Raw genomic sequence first — 17,475 nt, forward strand, 5'->3', positions numbered from 1 at the left:
CATTTTTTATTAAGTACAACTATATCTTAACATACAATACCAGAGCTTCTGGTCAGCTGAAATGAGCACACAGTAGTGTGCTGTAGTAATCTACTTTATTCCAAAGCTAAGAAGCTGGTATTTGAATCATTACATCCATTCTGTCATAAGTAAGTGTATGGTTCCTATTGGGTTATTTTATATATGAGCATATCCCAAATATGCTGAGTGGTAAACCATGTATAGGGCCTTATTTTGCAAATGAAGGAAAAGTGGCCCATGGAAGTCAAATCACTTTTTCCGTTATGAATAAAATTTTAGCTAAATAGGATTAGAATTTAAGTGTGTCTCCCAGACTGACCTATCTAATTATTAAACTTTATTTTACTAGTACTGTTCAGACTTTTAAATTAAATTTGAAAATGCCTGAAGATTTGAAAGAATAATTTTATTCATTGTTTCTCATCACACCCACGGGTGCAACTATGAAATTGTGTTTTTAAAACCTAAGTTTTTGGCTGGGCATAGTGGCTCACGCCTGTGAGCTCAGCACTTTAGGAGGCTGAGGAAGGTGAATCTCTTGAGTCTAGCAGTTAGAGACCAGCCTGGCCAATATGGTGAAACCCTGTCTCTACTAAAAATACAAAAAAATTAGCCGGGTGTGGTAGTGCATGCCTGTAGTCCCAGCTGCTTTGGAGGTTGAGGCATGAGAATCGCTTGAACCTGGGAGGTGGAGGTTGCAGTGAGCTGAGATCGTGCTACTGCATTCCAGCCTGGGCAACAGAGTGAGACTCTGTCTCCAAAATAAATCCATCCATCCATCCATCCATCCATCCATCCATCCATCCATCCATACTAAAACAGTTTTCGACACCTATCATCTCACACATAAGGTGCAATCCAGATTTCTTAACATTTAAATTTGTACTTAAATGTTGCTTGTAGTCTCAGAATTTGAATCTTTCTAACACCAAGCCAATCATCTTTTCTGCAAATGTTCCTGTTACTGACAATTTCTGAATTCTTGGAAAACTCTTGAAGGAAAATCTTCCCATTGTTCCTCTTATTGGCAGCTCTTGAATTCTTGGAAACTGATCCCTCTCAATCATTTCATATACACAGTGAGTTGCCAAGTTACAACTTGATTATTTCCTAGAAAAAATAAATCTCAATTCTTTTCACTTTTCATTAGGCCATCATTACCCAATTCCTTGATTATAGTAACACCTTTTATATGAGCACTCTGGTACTAGTTTTTAAGTTCTTTCTGGTCCTTCCAAAGCATTGTACTAATTTTTCTAAAATACTGATTACTTCAGTCTCTTTATAGTCCAAGTTCCTCAATTGTGTACTGGTAAAACCAGTATTCATTTTAAAAATTTTTAAATTTTAATCTCTTAATTTTTAATCCACTTTTTCTAATATCCACCAGTTGCTTCACTGTCCTACAGGGTACTATTAATGTTTATTGTATTTTGATACCAGGCTTTTGACTTCGTATTGTTTCCCCTGTTCACTCACCCATGATCATGTGCCCAATTTAATTCCCATCTCTTTGTGTCTTGTTCCAGTATTTTGTTTTTTTATGGAAATAAAATTCAGATACCAAACTGTTTTAAAGTGTACAATTCATTGTTATTTAGTACATTCACAATTTTATACAACCACAATCTCTATCTAGTTTCAAAACATTTTTGTCAACTCAAAAGGAAACGTTTTGCCCATTAAGCATTTGCTCTTCTTTTCCTCTTACACTAGCCCTTGGCAACCACTAATCTGCTGTCTCTATCGATTTACCTATTTTGCATATTTCACATGCCTCTTTCACTTAGCGTGTTTTCCAGTTTAATCTGTGTTTCTAGCATGTATCAGTACTTCATTCCTTCTTAGGGCTAAATAATATTCCATTATATGGCGGTATGTGCCACATTTTGTTTATACGTTCATTGAATGGCATTTGGGTTGTTCCTACTTTCAGCTATTGTGAATGATGCTGCTTTGAACTTGTATACAAGTGTTTGTTTGAATACTTGTTTTCAAATCTTTTAGGAATATACCTAGGTGTGGAATTGTGGGCCATATGGTAATTCTTTGTTTAATTTACTGAAGAATCACCCAGCTGTTGTCCACAGTGGCTATACCATTTTCTGTTCCCACCAGCAATGTATGAGGGTTCCATTTCTCCACATCCTCACCAATACTTGTTATTTTTACTTTCTTTTTTTATTATTATAGCATCTGAATGGTATGAAGTGGTATCTCATTAGGGTTTTGATTTGCATTTCCCTAATGATAAATGATGTTGATCAACTTTTCATGTACTTGTTGATCAATCATATGTGCTTGTTTATAGAAATGTCTATTAAAGTCCTTTGCCCATTTTTAATTTGGATTTTTTGCGTTTTTGTTGTTGAGTTGTAAGAATTATTTATATATTCTGGATACCAAAGTCTTTTTTTTTTTTTTTTTTTTTTTTTTGAGACGGAGTCTCCTGCCAATTCCCAGGCTGGAGTGCAATGGTGTGATCTTGGCTCACTGCAAGCTCTGCCTCCCGGGTTCACGCCATTCTCCTGCCTCAGCCTCCCGAGCAGCTGGGACTACAGGCGTCCGCCACCACGCCCGGCCAATTTTTTGTATTTTTAGTAGAGATGGGGTTTCACCATGTTAGCCAGGATGGTCTCCATTTCCTGACCTCATGATCTGCCCACCTCGGGCTCCCAAAGTGCTGGGATTACAGGCGTGAGCCACCGCGCCCTGCCCAGGATACCAAACTCACCGCACCCGGCCCAGGATACCAAACTCTTGTTAGATACATGATTGCAAATATTTTCTCCCGTTCTGTAATTTGTCTACAACTTCTTGATAATGCCTTTTGATGCACAAAACTTTTAAATTTTGATGAAGTCTTACAGATGGTATATAGTTTGGTCATGATTTATTATCAGTTCCACCAATCTCTACCTTTTAATCAAGGAGTTTATTTACATTTAAAGTAGTTACTAATAAGGAAAAACTTCTGCAATTTTACTTTTCTTCTATATCTGATACCTTTTTTGTTTCTACTTTCTCCATTACTGCCTTGTTTTGCAATTGATTTTTTCCTGGTATATCATTTTGATTCCTTCTTATTTCTCTTCCTATATATATTTTTAGTTTTTTCCTTAGTGGTTACCCTGGGGATTACACTTAACATCTTAACTTTATAACAGTTAGGTTTCAATTAATATCTACTTATTTTCAGTAGCATACAAAATCAAATATCATTATGATTGTGCTCTAGAGAGGGAAATATGTTTTTTTGGTGTAGATACTACCCATGTGGCAATTGTTGGCAACTGTTCTACCCACATTTTGCTGCCTGTTTTGCAATGTGTACATAGTTCAGCCTGATTCTGCCCTTCACTCTGGGTATAGTAACACTTAGCCAATCGAGTCCTGTTATAACAAATATAAAGCATAGTGCAAGATCATGAGAGGAGTTTGTTGAGATCAATTGTGCTCATTTTGGCTAAATTTATGTGGTGCAGTTGGTTTGGAAATAAAACTTTGAATTCGTTCTTACTGCGTATTTCAGAACAATTTCCTGTTAGCTAATATGATATTTTGACTTTTGGCTTAATATGTTTTAGTATAATTATCCAGGGACAATTTGTTCAGTTGAATACATCTGAGACAAATTGTTCTATTGGTCTGATAAATCTTTGACCTAGAAATAAAATAAATACAAATAAACTGCACAAGGATTAGAAAAGGAGACAAGATCCAGAAGGGAATCTTTAAGAACGTTTTTATGTTAACAACCTTGTACCAATGAAATCTGTTGTATACAAAAAGGAAGCAGGAGGCCAAGTGTGATGGCTCATGCTTGTAATCCGAGCACTTTGGGAGGCTGAGACAGGTGGATCACTTGAGGTCAGGAGTTCGAGACCAGCCTGGCCAACATAGTGAAACCTCGTCTCTACTAAAAATACAAAAATTAGCTGGGCTTGATGGCACATCCCTGTAATCCCAGCTACTAGCGAGGCTGAGGCAGGAGAATCGCTTGAACCCAGGAGGCGGAGGTTGCAGTTAGCCGAGATTGTGCCCTTGCATTCCAGCCTGGGCAACAGAGCGAGACTCTGTCTCAAAAAAGGAAGCAGGAAAGCTAGGTTTTGAGGAACTGTATGAAAACTATAGTCAAAGATCTATTTCTGAGGAAGTCATGGAACCCAGAAAGCTTTGCCAGATAATTCTGACAAATTGTTGAGGAACAGGTAATTCTTGTCTGATGTAAACTGTTTCAGGGTATGGAGAAAGATGAGACTTCCATTAGATGAAGTAAGCCCATCTGTGAAACCTCTAGCACAAGAAGAGAAAAAAAACATAGTTTAGTTTTATTCCCCAGCATAGATTTCTCTTAAGAATGCAAACTCGGTTCAGTATTAACAATTATACGTCACTCTGCTAATGTAGGAAAGGTGAAAAATAGTGTGACCATCTCAGTACATGCCAAATCAGGATTTATTAAAATTCACTGGTCATTCATGGAAAAAATAGGAGGTAAATACCTTGAATCTCTTAAAGGGTTTTCAGAAACCTGTTGTAAATATCATATTTAATAATGGATTATTGGAAATATTTCTACCAAAGTTGAGAATGAGAAAATGCCTATTAATAGATGTTGCTATTTAGAGCTTTGGTGTCAGTCTTGGGCAATACAGTGAGACAGGAAAAAGAAATGAGTAACAATTGGTAAGTGGGAACCCAATAGAATTAAGTTGGCAAACTGTTGAATGAAGAAGGAAATATAGCAACTACCTCATATAAGGACAATATATTCTAATAGTTTTCCTTATATCAACAATAACCAATTAGAAAATATAATGAGAAAAAGATTTCACATATGGTAGTTATTTAAAAATGAGTAAGCACTTAAGAATAAACCAAAAAATAAAATTTTAAGACCATTATGAAGAAAAAGGACAGAATAAGAAAACAGGAGTCAACAGTGATTAGTACTATTCTCTTAAATAGGAAGACTTGATTGATTCCTCTCAAATCACAGTATAGTTCAAATTCATAATACTCGGAATTTCAACTAGATTTCTTACAGAAATGGAAAAGCTGTCAACACACTCTGGAATATAACATTCCGTTGGTTATGACTTAGAAAATGTCATTTTAAGTAGATTTAACTGAAAATGTCTATTTTACTTTTTCCTTTCAGCCTCGGCTCCTGTTCCCTATCAATGAAGTAAATTTATGACAGCCTAATACGGAGACAGTTTTAAATAATAGAAACTGTGGGTCTGTTTATTTACTTGCTTTTATGAGCAGTAATATTTGTTATAGGCCAACCTTGATGTTAAGGAAACCTCTTTTTTTTTGTAGACAGAGTTATTTCCTAAGAGGTTTCCTGGGTACATATGCAGTGAAATTCTTGGTTTGTCTAGTTTCCCAAATAAAACCCAATGTAATAGAATATCACTTTTCTGGAGTTACAAAAATGACTTGTTTATTCATTTTTAAAAAATGTCTCAGAATATTTACCAAAATAGCCATTCTTAGACACAGTATGGCAGATATTTTGAATTATAATTAAAAAAGAATTGTACAGCTTCCTATGTAAAAACAAAAAGGCTGCTCTTTGATTTCTCTGTTTTATAATATTAAATATCAGAAAACTATAAATCAGTGTCCACATTTTGAGTTTGTTTTTCTGCTACTGGATTCATTTTTAAAATGATAATTCTTTTAAAAAAGGGTTTGAATACCACAAATCTATGTGATGTGAAAATGAGGTCCTTAGTTCACTTTCTTTCCCACTTTCTGCCAATCATAGCTTCCAGCGGTGACTACTTTTAACCTTGGAATGTATAGATCTTTTTCTATACATGTGACATATACAAGATGATTTTGGGGGGGCTTAAGTAAAAATAGAATAATAATATTATGCATACTATGCAATTTTTAGTGTAACCACCTAGTTTTTTTTGTTTTTTTTTTTTTGAGACAGAGTCTTGCTCTGTCATCCAGGCTGGAGTGCAGTGGTGTGATCTCGGCTCACTGCAGCCTCTGCCTCCTGATTCAAGGAATTCTCCTGCCTCAGCCTCCCGAAGAGCTGGGACTACAGGCGCGCGCCACCATGCCTGGCTAATTTTTGTATTTTTAGTAGAGATGGGGTTTCACCATGTTGACCAGGCTGGTCTTGAACTCCAGACCTTGTGATCCAGCTGTCTCAGCCTCCCAAAGTGTTGGGATTACAGGCGTGAGCCACTGCGCCTGGCCCACCTATATGATTTGACTAAAGAAAAAATGACATTCTCGCATGAGCTGGGGTACAGAAAATACCTTCCCTTTCCCATATACCTTTCTTTTCTTTTTCTTTTTTTTTTTTTTTGAGAGAGTCTCGCTTTGTCACCCATCCGCCCACCTTGGCCTTCCAGAGTGTTGGGATTACAGGCATGAGCCACTGCACCTGGCTTTCCCATTTACCTTTTTAGAAAGTTATTTGAGATATTTTAGTCATCAGAAAGGTAAATCCATGTTAAGGATATGAAATTATGCTTTATGATCTTGAGCCTTAATAACATGCATAAATAACTAAGTCCTTAGGAAAATCTTTACCTTTGAGAGTCATAGGTAATGATTGCCTAGGCCATAATATTGGACTTAAGCACATTTTAAGATTTGGGGTCTCCTCTAGAAGTGACTGCTTTCTGCAAGAAACTTTAAAAGTAAATCATAACATTTTCTCATTTTTATGAAATGTATGCCCTTATTGGATAAAATAAATTCTCTGGCAGAGCTCTTCCTTAGATAGGGCCTCATGAATACACTCAGAAGTTTAATTTTCTTGAAAATATGTTTAATTTAAAATGGCTTCAGCAGCAACAGCAACAGAAACAGTTGAATATTACGTCTATGCTTAGTAAAAGACTGAAAGGAGATACTACCAAATATTCATGTGGTGAAATGATAATTTTTATTTTTCTTTTTGTTCTGCTTTTTTTTTTCTCAGATTTCCTTTCAATATGTATTTGGGCAAAATATGTGATCAGGGAGTTTGTATAAGTACAACAAATGATTAATAATCTCACTGACCATGTTGACACAAACAAGGTAATGGGTTTTTTGTTTGTTTTTTGTTTTTTTTTTGAGACAGAGTCTAACTCTGTTGCCCAGGCTGGAGTGCAGTGGCGCGATCTTGGCTCACTGCAACCTCTGCCTCCCGGGTTCAAGCGATACTCCTGCTTCAGCCTCCTGAGTAACTGGGATTACAGGCACGTGCCACCACGCCTGGCTAATTTTTGTATTTTTAGTAGAGATGGGGTTTCACCATTTTGGCCAGGCTGGTCTCGAACTCTTGGCCTTAGGTGATCCACCTGCCTCGGCCTCCTAAAGTGCTGGAATTATAGGTGTGAGCCACCATGCCTAGCCAAGGTAATGTTTTTATCAGATTGTTAAAGACTAACAGAATATGTAATTTAATTTGTGAAAAAGTAATATATGAGCATTCATTTACACGTCTGTTGAAAGTGTCACAGTAAAGCCTATACATCCATCCATATGTAGTATTGGCAAGGGATCTTTTATGACTTACAGATATTTCCACTTTATAATTCTCAATGAGAAAATCAAGTGTGATTACAACTGTGTTAAAAAAATAACAAAACACAGGCTTACATATTCAGGAATGTACTGGTAAGTGAGCAACACTCAAAAGTTCGAGGAAGAAATAGGCTAACCTAATTAAGAGTGTTTACATCTGAGTACTGAATTTAGGGGTCACTTAGTTTTAGTCATAACTGTATTTTCCAAGTATATAGTTTATAATCAACTTAATTTATTTTCTTTACTCAGCTATCTTCTGAGGATCCTGTTTTCTATAGGTTTCTTTTTATATATTCATGGTTTTTTTTTTTTTAATGCTGTAATACTATTTGATTTCCATTCATTTTTGTCTTTTTTTTTTTTTTCAGGCCAAGATAGCCAGGTTAACCAAACGCTTTGAAGCAGCCAAAGAAGATCTTAAGAAAAGACATGAAGTAAAATTTTTCTATTCTTGCATAATTAATATTTAGCACTAAGTGGTAATCTTAGGAAATGCTGAATTAGGAGGAAACTGTATTACAAATCTGAAATTTGCTTTCATACTGTGTACTCCTCTATGTAATTTCTGGATCTTCAGCCCTAGAACTAATCCCCTTTTCAGCCCTTTCAAATCCTCATTTACTATTCTCGTATATCAACATTTATATTCTATTTTAGGTTATGCAATTCTTTTTTTTTTTTTTTTTTTTGAGATGGAGTCTCTCTGTCGCCCAGGCTGGAGTGCAGTGGCACCATCTTGGTTCACTGCAACCTCTGCCTCATGGGTTCAAGTGATTCTCCTGCCTCAGCCTCCCAAGTAGCTGGGATTACAGGTGCCCACCACCATGCCTGACTGATTTTTGTATTTCTAGTAGAGACGGGGTTTCACCATGTTGGCCAGGCTGGTCTCGAACTCCCAGGTGTCCATCTACCTTGGCCTCCCAAAGTGCTGGAATTACAGACATGAGCCATTGTGACTGGCCCCTTAGGTTATGCAATTCTTGAAGCTGTATTTTCTGTCCATCTTTAAAATTAGGCTTCAGGGATTTGTCTTACCTTGTTTCTTTCATTTTGCATTCTTGTCAGATTCCCAGTATGGTCTCTTACTATTTTCCCCAAAGTATTTTAGTATTCTACTGCCTGTAGTATTCCTGTTCTCCCCTTCCTTTCTTCCCCATGTAGTCAGTCCTCTTTTATGCTTTAATTGTAATATACAGAGATTAGATTAAGTCACTTCATTGACTTAAACAGTTTGAATATTTTTTAAAGTATACAATTAAGTCCAAACATAGCATAAATTGACTTCCATAGTCTGGCTTTTGCTTGTTGGTGTTTCCTTCATTTTTCCTTTGTTTATCATTTTGCCACTCTTCTGTTATTTCCTTTATTATTCATATTTTAATATAGTACTTTATATATTGCATTATAGTTTTTAGTTGGATTTATTTTCTTTTCCTCCTGAATTTTTTTTGTTTTTAATTTTTTTATTTGAACAAGGTCCATTTCTTCATCTTGATAGTTCCATTGTCTGGCACATAGTAAATTGCCAATATCAATAAATAGTAATCATTTTTCCTAGAGGTTTTCTGTATTGATGCATGTTCATATATTCTTTCCTGTTTTTGCAGCAATAGTACATAGAGCCCTATGAACTCTTCCCCTAGCTTCCCCTGAGTGGTGAAATCTTATCGCTGTAGTACAGTATCAAAGTGAAGAAATTGACAATTTTGTTTACAAAGTAGTTTACAGACTTAACAGTTTCTACCAGTTTTTACATGTGTATTTAAAAATTCATTGTGCATTTATGTCTGTCTGTGTTTATGCTTCCATGCACTTTGATCACACGTATAGATTTATGTAGCCCCCATCACAGTCAAGATATAAAATTGTTACATCACCGTAAGTGGACTCCCTCATGCTACCCTTTTCTGGTTTTATTTTTATTATTGTTACATCTATTGATGGACACTTGGTCCATTATTATCTTTGGGCTATTTTGAATAATGCTGCAATGTACATGGGAGTGCAGCTATCTCTTTGAGATCCTGTTTTTAATTCTTTTGCATATATACCCAGAAGAGGAATTACTAGGTTGTATGGTAATACCTTTAGATATTTGAGGAGCCCCCATTCTGTTCTTCATAGAGGCTGCACCATTTCACATTTATACCAGTAGTGCTCAAGAGTTCCAGATTTCCCATAACCTCGCTAACATGTGTTATTTTCTGTTCTTTTGATAGTGACCATCCTCATGGATGTATGTGATACCTCATTGTAGTTTTGATTTGCATTTCTCTAATGACTAGTGATGTTGAGCATCTTTTCATATGCTTGTTGGCCATTTATGTATCTCCTTTGGAGAAAAGTCTCTTCGGGTTCTTTGCCTATTTTTAAATCAAGTTCCTTATTTTTGTTGTTGTTACTAAGTTGTAGGCATTCCTTATATATGCTGAATATTGACTCTTATATAAATTATTTGCAACTTTTTTGCATCCTTTGTTTCCTTTTCTCTCGATTGTTTCCTTTCATATACAGAAGTTATTAAGTTTGATGCAGTTCTGTTTGTCTATTTTTGCTTTTCTTACCTGTGCTATTAGTGTCATATACAAAAGAATCATTGCCAAATCCAATGTCATGAAACTTTTTCCGTATGTTTTCTTGTAGGAATTTTATGGTTTTAGGTCTTATATTTAAATCTTTAGTCAATTTTGAGTTAATTTTTATATATTTTGTCAGAGTCCATCTTCTTTCTTTTGCGTGTATATATCCAGTTTTCCCAGCACCATTTATTAAAGAGGCTGTCCTTATCCCGTTGTGTGGTTTAGGCAGTTTTGTTGAAGATCATTTGACCGTATATGTGAGTTTATTTCTAAGCTCTCTATTCAGTTCCTTTGGTCACTGTCTATTTTTGTGCCAGCACCACACTTTTTTCGATTATTGTAGCTTTGTAATATATTTTGTGTGGTTCCCCCACCCCCCGCCCCCTTGGCTAACTTAGCCTAATATGTAATATGTTTTCAAATCAGGAAGTTTGAAAACCTCCAACTTTGTTCTTTTTCAAAACTATTTTGGCAATTCAAGATACTTTGAGATTCCATATGAATTTTAGGATTTTTTTCTGGAAAAAAAAAACAAACCCACTATTGCAATATTGATAGGGATTGCATTGAATCTGCAGGTTGCTTTGGGTAATACAGGTATTTTAACAATAATAAGACTTCCCAATCCATAAACACAGGATGTCTTTTCACTTATTTGTGTCTTTAAACTTTTTCCAACGTTGTTTTGTAGTTTTTATTGTGTAATTGTTTTCTCCCTTTAAGTGTATTCCTAAGTATTTTATTCTTTTTGATGCTATTATAAATTATATTGTTCATTTCTTTTTTATATTTTTTATAGTTTATAGATATGCAACTGATTTTTGCAGGTTGATTTTGTATCCTGCAACATTGCTGAGTTTACATATGTTTGAACAGTTGTCTTTAGGGTTTTTACATATGAGATCATATCATCTGTGAACAAAGATATTTATACTTCTTTTTCTGATTTGGATGCCATTTATTTCTTTTTCTTGCATAATTGTTTGGTTTAGAATTTCTCATACTATATTGAATAGAAGTGGCAAGAGTAGGCATGCTTGCTTAATTCCTGATCTTAGAAGGAAAGCTTTCGGTTTTTCACCATTGAGTATGATGTTAACCATGGAGTTTTCATGTATGGCCTTTGTTAAATTGAGATAATTTCCATTTCTGGTTTGATGAGTGTTTTATTTATTTTTTTCCATGAAAGGGTGTTGAATTTTGTCAAGTTCTTTTGCTGCATCAATTAAGATGATCATGTGGGTTTTGTCCTTTGTTCTGTTAATATGTTACATTGATTTTTATATCTTGACCTATCCTTGCATTCCTCAGATAAACCAACTTGGTCATGGTGTATAATCTTTTTACATGCTGTTGAATTTGGTTTGCTAATATTTTCTTGAGGATTTTTATATCAGTATTCATCAGGGATATTTGTCTGTAGTTTTAGTATCTTTGTTTGACTTTGGTATCAAGGTAATGATTGCCTAATAAATGGAATTTGAAAGTACTCCTACTTGGAAGTACTCCTCTTGGAATACTACCAATTGTTTGGTAGTATCCTCCAGTGAAGCCATCTGGTCTTAGGTTTTTGTTTGTTAATTTTGTTTATTTTTAAAATTTATTATTTATTAATAATTATTATTTTTGCAACAGAGTCTCACTCTGTCATCCAGGCTGGACTGCAGTGATGTGATCTTGGTTCAAGTGATTTGTGTGCCTCAGCCTCCTGAGTAGCTGGAATAATAGGCCTGCACCACCGCGTCTGGCTAATTTTTGTATTTGTAGTAGAGACGGGCTTTCGTCATTTGGCCAGGGTGGTCTTGAACTCCTGACCTCAAGTGAGCCACCGCACCTGGCCTTAGGCTTTTTTTGTTAGGAGATTTCTATTACTGATTAAGTCTCCTTAATAATTATAGATTTATTTATTTACTTTTAATAATTCAGTCTTGGTGGGTTGTGTGTTTTTAGGAATTTATTTCTTCTAGGTAATCAAGTTTGCAGGTGTGTAATTGTTCATTGTAGTCTCTTGTAATCCTTTCCATTTATGTAGCATCAATTCTAATGTCTTCTCTTTCTTTCATTTCTTTTCATCTTTAAAGTCATCTGTTTTGTTAGTTAGCCTGGTTAAGGATTTATCAATTTTGCTGATTTTTTTTAAACCAACTTTTAAGTTTTGTTTTTGTTTTTCTATTCTCTATTTTTGTTTACTTCCACCCTAATTTTCATTATTTCTTTCCTCTTGCTAATTTTGGGTTTAGTTTTTTCCCTCTAGTTTTTTGAGTTGTAAAGCTAGATTGTTGATTTGAGATCTTTGTGTTTGTGTTTTACCACTATAAACTTCCTTCTTACCACTGTTTTCACTGCATACAATTTATTATATTTTGTTTTCATTTTCATTTGTCTGAAGATATCTTGTAATTTACCTTCTTCTTTGACTTGTTGTTTTTTTTTTTTTAAACAGCATGTTTAATTTTCACATATTTGTGACTTTTCCTACTTTTCTTCTGCTGTTGACATCAAGTTTCATTCCATTATTGTCAGAAAAGATACTTGGTATGATTTCATTCTTTCTAAATTTGTTAAGACCTGGGTTGTGACATGCGACCTATCCATGAGAATTTTCTATGTGCTCTTGAGAAGAATGTGTATTCTGCTGTTGTTTGATAGCTTATCCTATGTGTCTGTTAGGTCCAATTAGCATATAGTGTTGTTAAAGTTCTCTGTTTCTGTGTTGATATTCTGTCTGATGGTTCTATCCATTATTGAAAGTGGGGTATTGAAGTTTCCTACTATCATTGTGTTACTGTCTGTTTCTCCCTTCCATTCTTTCAATGTTTGTTTCATATATTTGGAGCTCTGATGTAGGGGTGTGTGTGTGTGTTACAGCTGGTGAAAGTACCCTTTTATCATTATGTCCTTTATTGTCTGTTTTGACAGTTTTTGACCTAAAGTCTATTTTGTCATACATAAGTATGGCCCATCCTTACTCTCTTTTTGTTACCATTTGCATGGAATATATTTTTCCATCCTTTCACTTTCATTCTGTGTTGTATTTTGGATCCAAAGTGAGCCTCTTGTAGGCAGCATATAGTTGGATCTTATTTTTAAAAACATTAAGTCAACCTGTCGTTTGATTGGAGAGTTTTATCCATTTGCATTTAAATAAACTGCTCATTGGAAGGGACTTATTGTTGTCATTTTGTTTTTGTCTCTATGACTTGTAGCTTTTTTTTGTTTCTTGATTCCTTCGTGTTTCCTTGCTTTTTGTTTTTCTTTTGGTATAGTAGTGTGCTTTCCATTCCTTTTACAGTTCGTTTTGTGTATTTTCTTTAGATGTTTCCTCTGTGGTTACCGTGGGGATTACATAAAACATCCTAAAGTTACAACTGTCTATGTTAAACTGCAAATAACTTTAATCATATAAGAGCGCTACTCTATATCTGCCTCACTATGACTTGATGTTACTGTTGTCGTATATCACATCTTTTTATGTTGTGTATCTGTTAACATATTTTTAGTTTTTTTAAGCTTTTAAGTTCTATACCAGAATTAAAAGTGGTTTATGCACCAATATAACAAGAATACAGGATTCTGTATTTTTCTCCTTATCAACATTTTCTTAGAGAAGTTTATATTTTTGTATGCTTCCATGATGTTGTGTAGCACTCTTTAGTTTCCACTTGAAGGACTTTCTTCAGCACTTCTTTTAGGACAGGTATAGTGATGAAACTCCTTCAGCTTTTACTAATCTGGGAAAAATTTTAATTTCACCTTCATTTTTGAAGCATATTATTGCCAGGTATAGTATTCTTGATTGGCAGGTCTTTGATTCAGCACTTTGATAATATATTATCTCACTCCTTCAGGCCTACAAGATTTCTGCTGAGATATCTGCGTGTTATCTTATGGGAGTTCCCTTGTGTGTTGTTATGAGTTGCTTTTCTCTTACTGCTTTCAAGATTATTTACTGTGATTCAGACAGCTTGGTTATAATGTATCTCAGTGTAGATGTTTTTGGGTTAACAATAGTTGGAGGTCTTTGAGCTTCTTGAATTTGCATCTCCATTTTCTTCTTCCAGTTTCAGACATTTTCAACAATTATTTATCTTTCTCTGTCTTCCTTTACTTCCCTTATGTGTATATTGGTCTGCCTGTTGGTGTCCCAAAAGTCCTTTAGACTTTCTTAGCTTTTTTTCATTCTCTTTTTGCTCCTCTGGCTTGATAATTTCAAATGACCTGTCTTCAAACTTGTGGATTTATTTTTCGGTTTGATCCGGTCTGCTCTTGATTCTCTACAGTGAATTTTCATTTCAGTGTATTCTTCAGCTTTTTAATTTGTATTATGATATGTTTTTACAGTTTCTCTTTGTTGATATTTTCATTTTGTTCATGCACCCTTTTCCTGATTTTGCTGTTTTCTGTCGTCTCTTTCACTTTCACCTAATTGAGTATCTTTTTTTTTTTTTTTTTTTTTTTTGAGAAGGAGTTTCGCTCCTGTCGCCCAGGCTGGAGTGTAACGGCGCAATCTCCACTCACTGCAACCTCCGCCTCCTGGGTTCAAGCGATTCTCCAGCCTCAGCCTCCTGAGTGGCTGGGGTTACAGGTGCCCACCATCACGCTCGGCTAATTTTTGTATGTTTAGTAGATACAAGGTTTCACCATTTTGGCTAGGCTGCTCTTGAACTCCTGACCTCAGGTGATCTGCCCACCTCGGCCTCCCAAAGTGCTGGGATTACAGGCACGAGCCACCAGCCCTGGCCAGAGTGTCTTAATGATAGTTATTTTGAATTCATTGGCAGATAATTCATAGCTCTCTGTTACTTTAGGGTTGGTTTTTGGATATTTATTTTATTTATTTGATTGGACCATGTTTCTCTGTTTATTTGTATGCTTGTTGAAATTTTAGCATTTGAAAAAACAGCCACATCTCCCAGTCTTTGTGGACTCTTGTACACTGGAAGGGCTTCACCAGTCAGCCTTGTTAGAGAGTCTGTGGGCCTCTAACATCTTTTTTTGGCTATGTGTCTTCTCTGGGCTTTTGCTTGTACTCTTCCATCTGAAGAGGTTTGCCTCTCCACTCTGAAGCTCCCTCTGGTACCTGTCTTTGCTATAGCAGCCTCTGGTACTTTGGCAAGCTGTTGTATTAGTGCTTCCCCTGCTGTCTGTCTGTGTTACTGCAGTTTCTCTGGTGCTCTATCAAGTTGAGGGTCCTGCCTTTGGTCTCTGAGGCTCACAGGCATCCGAAGTGCCATAGTCACAGTTCTTGCTCCAGATTAGTCCTCCATGTTGGGTAAGACAAAATCTAATGCGTTGGGCATCTTTCTTAAACAGTTGGATTCAAGCTCCAACTTTCTCTTTCCTTTCTGATGTAGAAGCTGTGTTGGGAGGTTGATGGGGTATAGTGAGTAAATGCAATGTATTTTCCTAACTGTTCCAGTGTGCCTCTTTTTGGCCTTGTGCTCACCTGGGATGCCATACCCTCTCAACTAATTTGTGGAAATCTCATGCAGGCAATATGATGCTTATCTTGTTAAGTCATCTCCATATGGGAAGCAGAGGGGACTTCCTGTTCTGACATGTTGCTGATCATACCACAGTTTTCAAAAATCCTCCATCAAATGACTCCTGTGTTCTAAACCATTTGTTTTATTTATCCTCTATGCTTTTATTCTTCTTGTTTTTCTCCTGAAATATTCTTTTATCTTAACCATTTTGAGTGTAATAATTACTCAATGATGGCCAGGCACAGTAGCTCATGCCTGTAATCCCAGCACTTTGGGAGGCTGAGGCGGGCAGATCACTTGAGGTCAGGAGTTCGAGACCAGCCTGGTCAACATGGCGAAACCCCACGTCTACTAAAAATACAAAAATTAGCCGGGCCTGGTGGCAGGCACCTGTAATCCCAGCTACTCAGAGGCTGAGGCAGGAGAATCGCTTGAGCCTGGGAGGCGGAGGCTAGAGTGAGCCAAGATGGTGCCGCAGGATGGTGCACTCCAGCCTGGGCGACAGTGAGACTCTATCTCAAAAAAAAAAAAAAATTACTCAACAATGTGCTTAAAGATGCATTCCTTTCCCTAAAAGCTTTTCTTTTTTAAGCTTTTTCCATTCGCCTTACACAGTTATTTTAATTTGCTTTTCTCTTGTTTTACATTTGTTTATCTTGACAGCCAGATTTTAAGCACCTTTATAGCAGATTGTCTTAATTCTATTGTTTTTCCCTCTACACGTATCTAATGCAATGTCATACTAGAAGGTTGAAATTATTGTTGTGTCATATAAAAAGTAGCAAGATGTATTTGTTGTTAAGAAGAGTGATTAATGGCATCTGCTCAATGTAATTCTAAGCATTTATTACCTTTGGTTTAATATGTTATTCTTACACTTGACTTAGTCTTGAGTAGAGATATTTTATTCTTCCATTTTTTGTTTGTTTGTTTTTGAGGCATGGTCTGGCTCTGTCACCCAGGCTGGAGTGCAGTGACACAATCTCGGCTCACTGCAACCTCTGCCTCCTCGGCTCAAGCTATCCTCCCACCTCAGCCTCCCAAGAAGGTGGGACCACAGGCGTGTATTACCACGCCTGGCTAATTTTTGTATTTTTTTTTTTAGAGATGGGGTTTTGCTACGTTGCCCAGGCTGGTCTGTAACTCCTGAGCTCAAGCAATCCTTGCCTGTCTCAGCCTCCCAACGTGCTAGTATTACGGGTGTGAGCCACTGTGCCCAGCCTTGTTTTAAGAGATAAATGATGATAGTGTTATTAATGATGGAGGCCTAAATAATGATAGTTAATATGTAGGCGTTATAATTCCATTTCTGTATTCCCTGGTTTTGGGGGGAAAGGCTGAAATAAGTTGTTACTGAAGCTTAGATTTGTGACATTTTATTAAATAATTTAAGTCACATAGTGGTAGGTAGTATTTTTTTAAAAAACAACTTAAAAATAATTTTGATTTGTGACATTGGATACCACTTATTTGTTGAATTGCTGGTGCTAATATGATGCCTGCTACATAGTAGGCATTCACTAGCTATTTGTTAAATGAGTGAGTCTGGTTATTCTTTAGATTTATATTGTTAATGTTTTTTAAACTCTTACAGCATGTGAGCCATTCTGGTGTTTTTAATTTATTCTTCATAAGAACACTGAGATGCAGGAATTATTATATTAATCTCTCAAATGATAAGCAGTTGTCTTCAGCAAAGTAAATGATTTGCTTAAGATACAATGAACAAGTGATAATGCCAAGATTCAAATTATTGTCTCAGCTGGCAATGTTTCCCATTATATTAGAACAGTGACAGATAATATATTGACAGGCATCTACAGGTCTAATTTTTTTTT

The 17,475-nt window shown here is 35.9% G+C and overlaps 1 protein-coding gene across 22 annotated transcripts in view; it reads left to right on the forward strand.

Moving 5' to 3' along the window:
- Positions 1–17,475, forward strand: part of ATF7IP (activating transcription factor 7 interacting protein) — a 132,490-nt gene that overhangs the window by 73,312 nt on the left and 41,703 nt on the right. For all 22 annotated transcript variants that reach the window (XM_063786353.1, XM_063786361.1, XM_063786359.1 and 19 more), the window contains one exon: positions 7,941–8,006. In XM_063786353.1, the coding sequence (XP_063642423.1) occupies positions 7,941–8,006 (66 nt within the window). The remainder of the gene's footprint in view (positions 1–7,940; positions 8,007–17,475) is intronic.

The sequence above is a fragment of the Pan troglodytes genome, chromosome 10 (assembly GCF_028858775.2).
Source record: "Pan troglodytes isolate AG18354 chromosome 10, NHGRI_mPanTro3-v2.0_pri, whole genome shotgun sequence".
In the NCBI taxonomy this organism is placed as follows: domain Eukaryota; kingdom Metazoa; phylum Chordata; class Mammalia; order Primates; family Hominidae; genus Pan; species Pan troglodytes.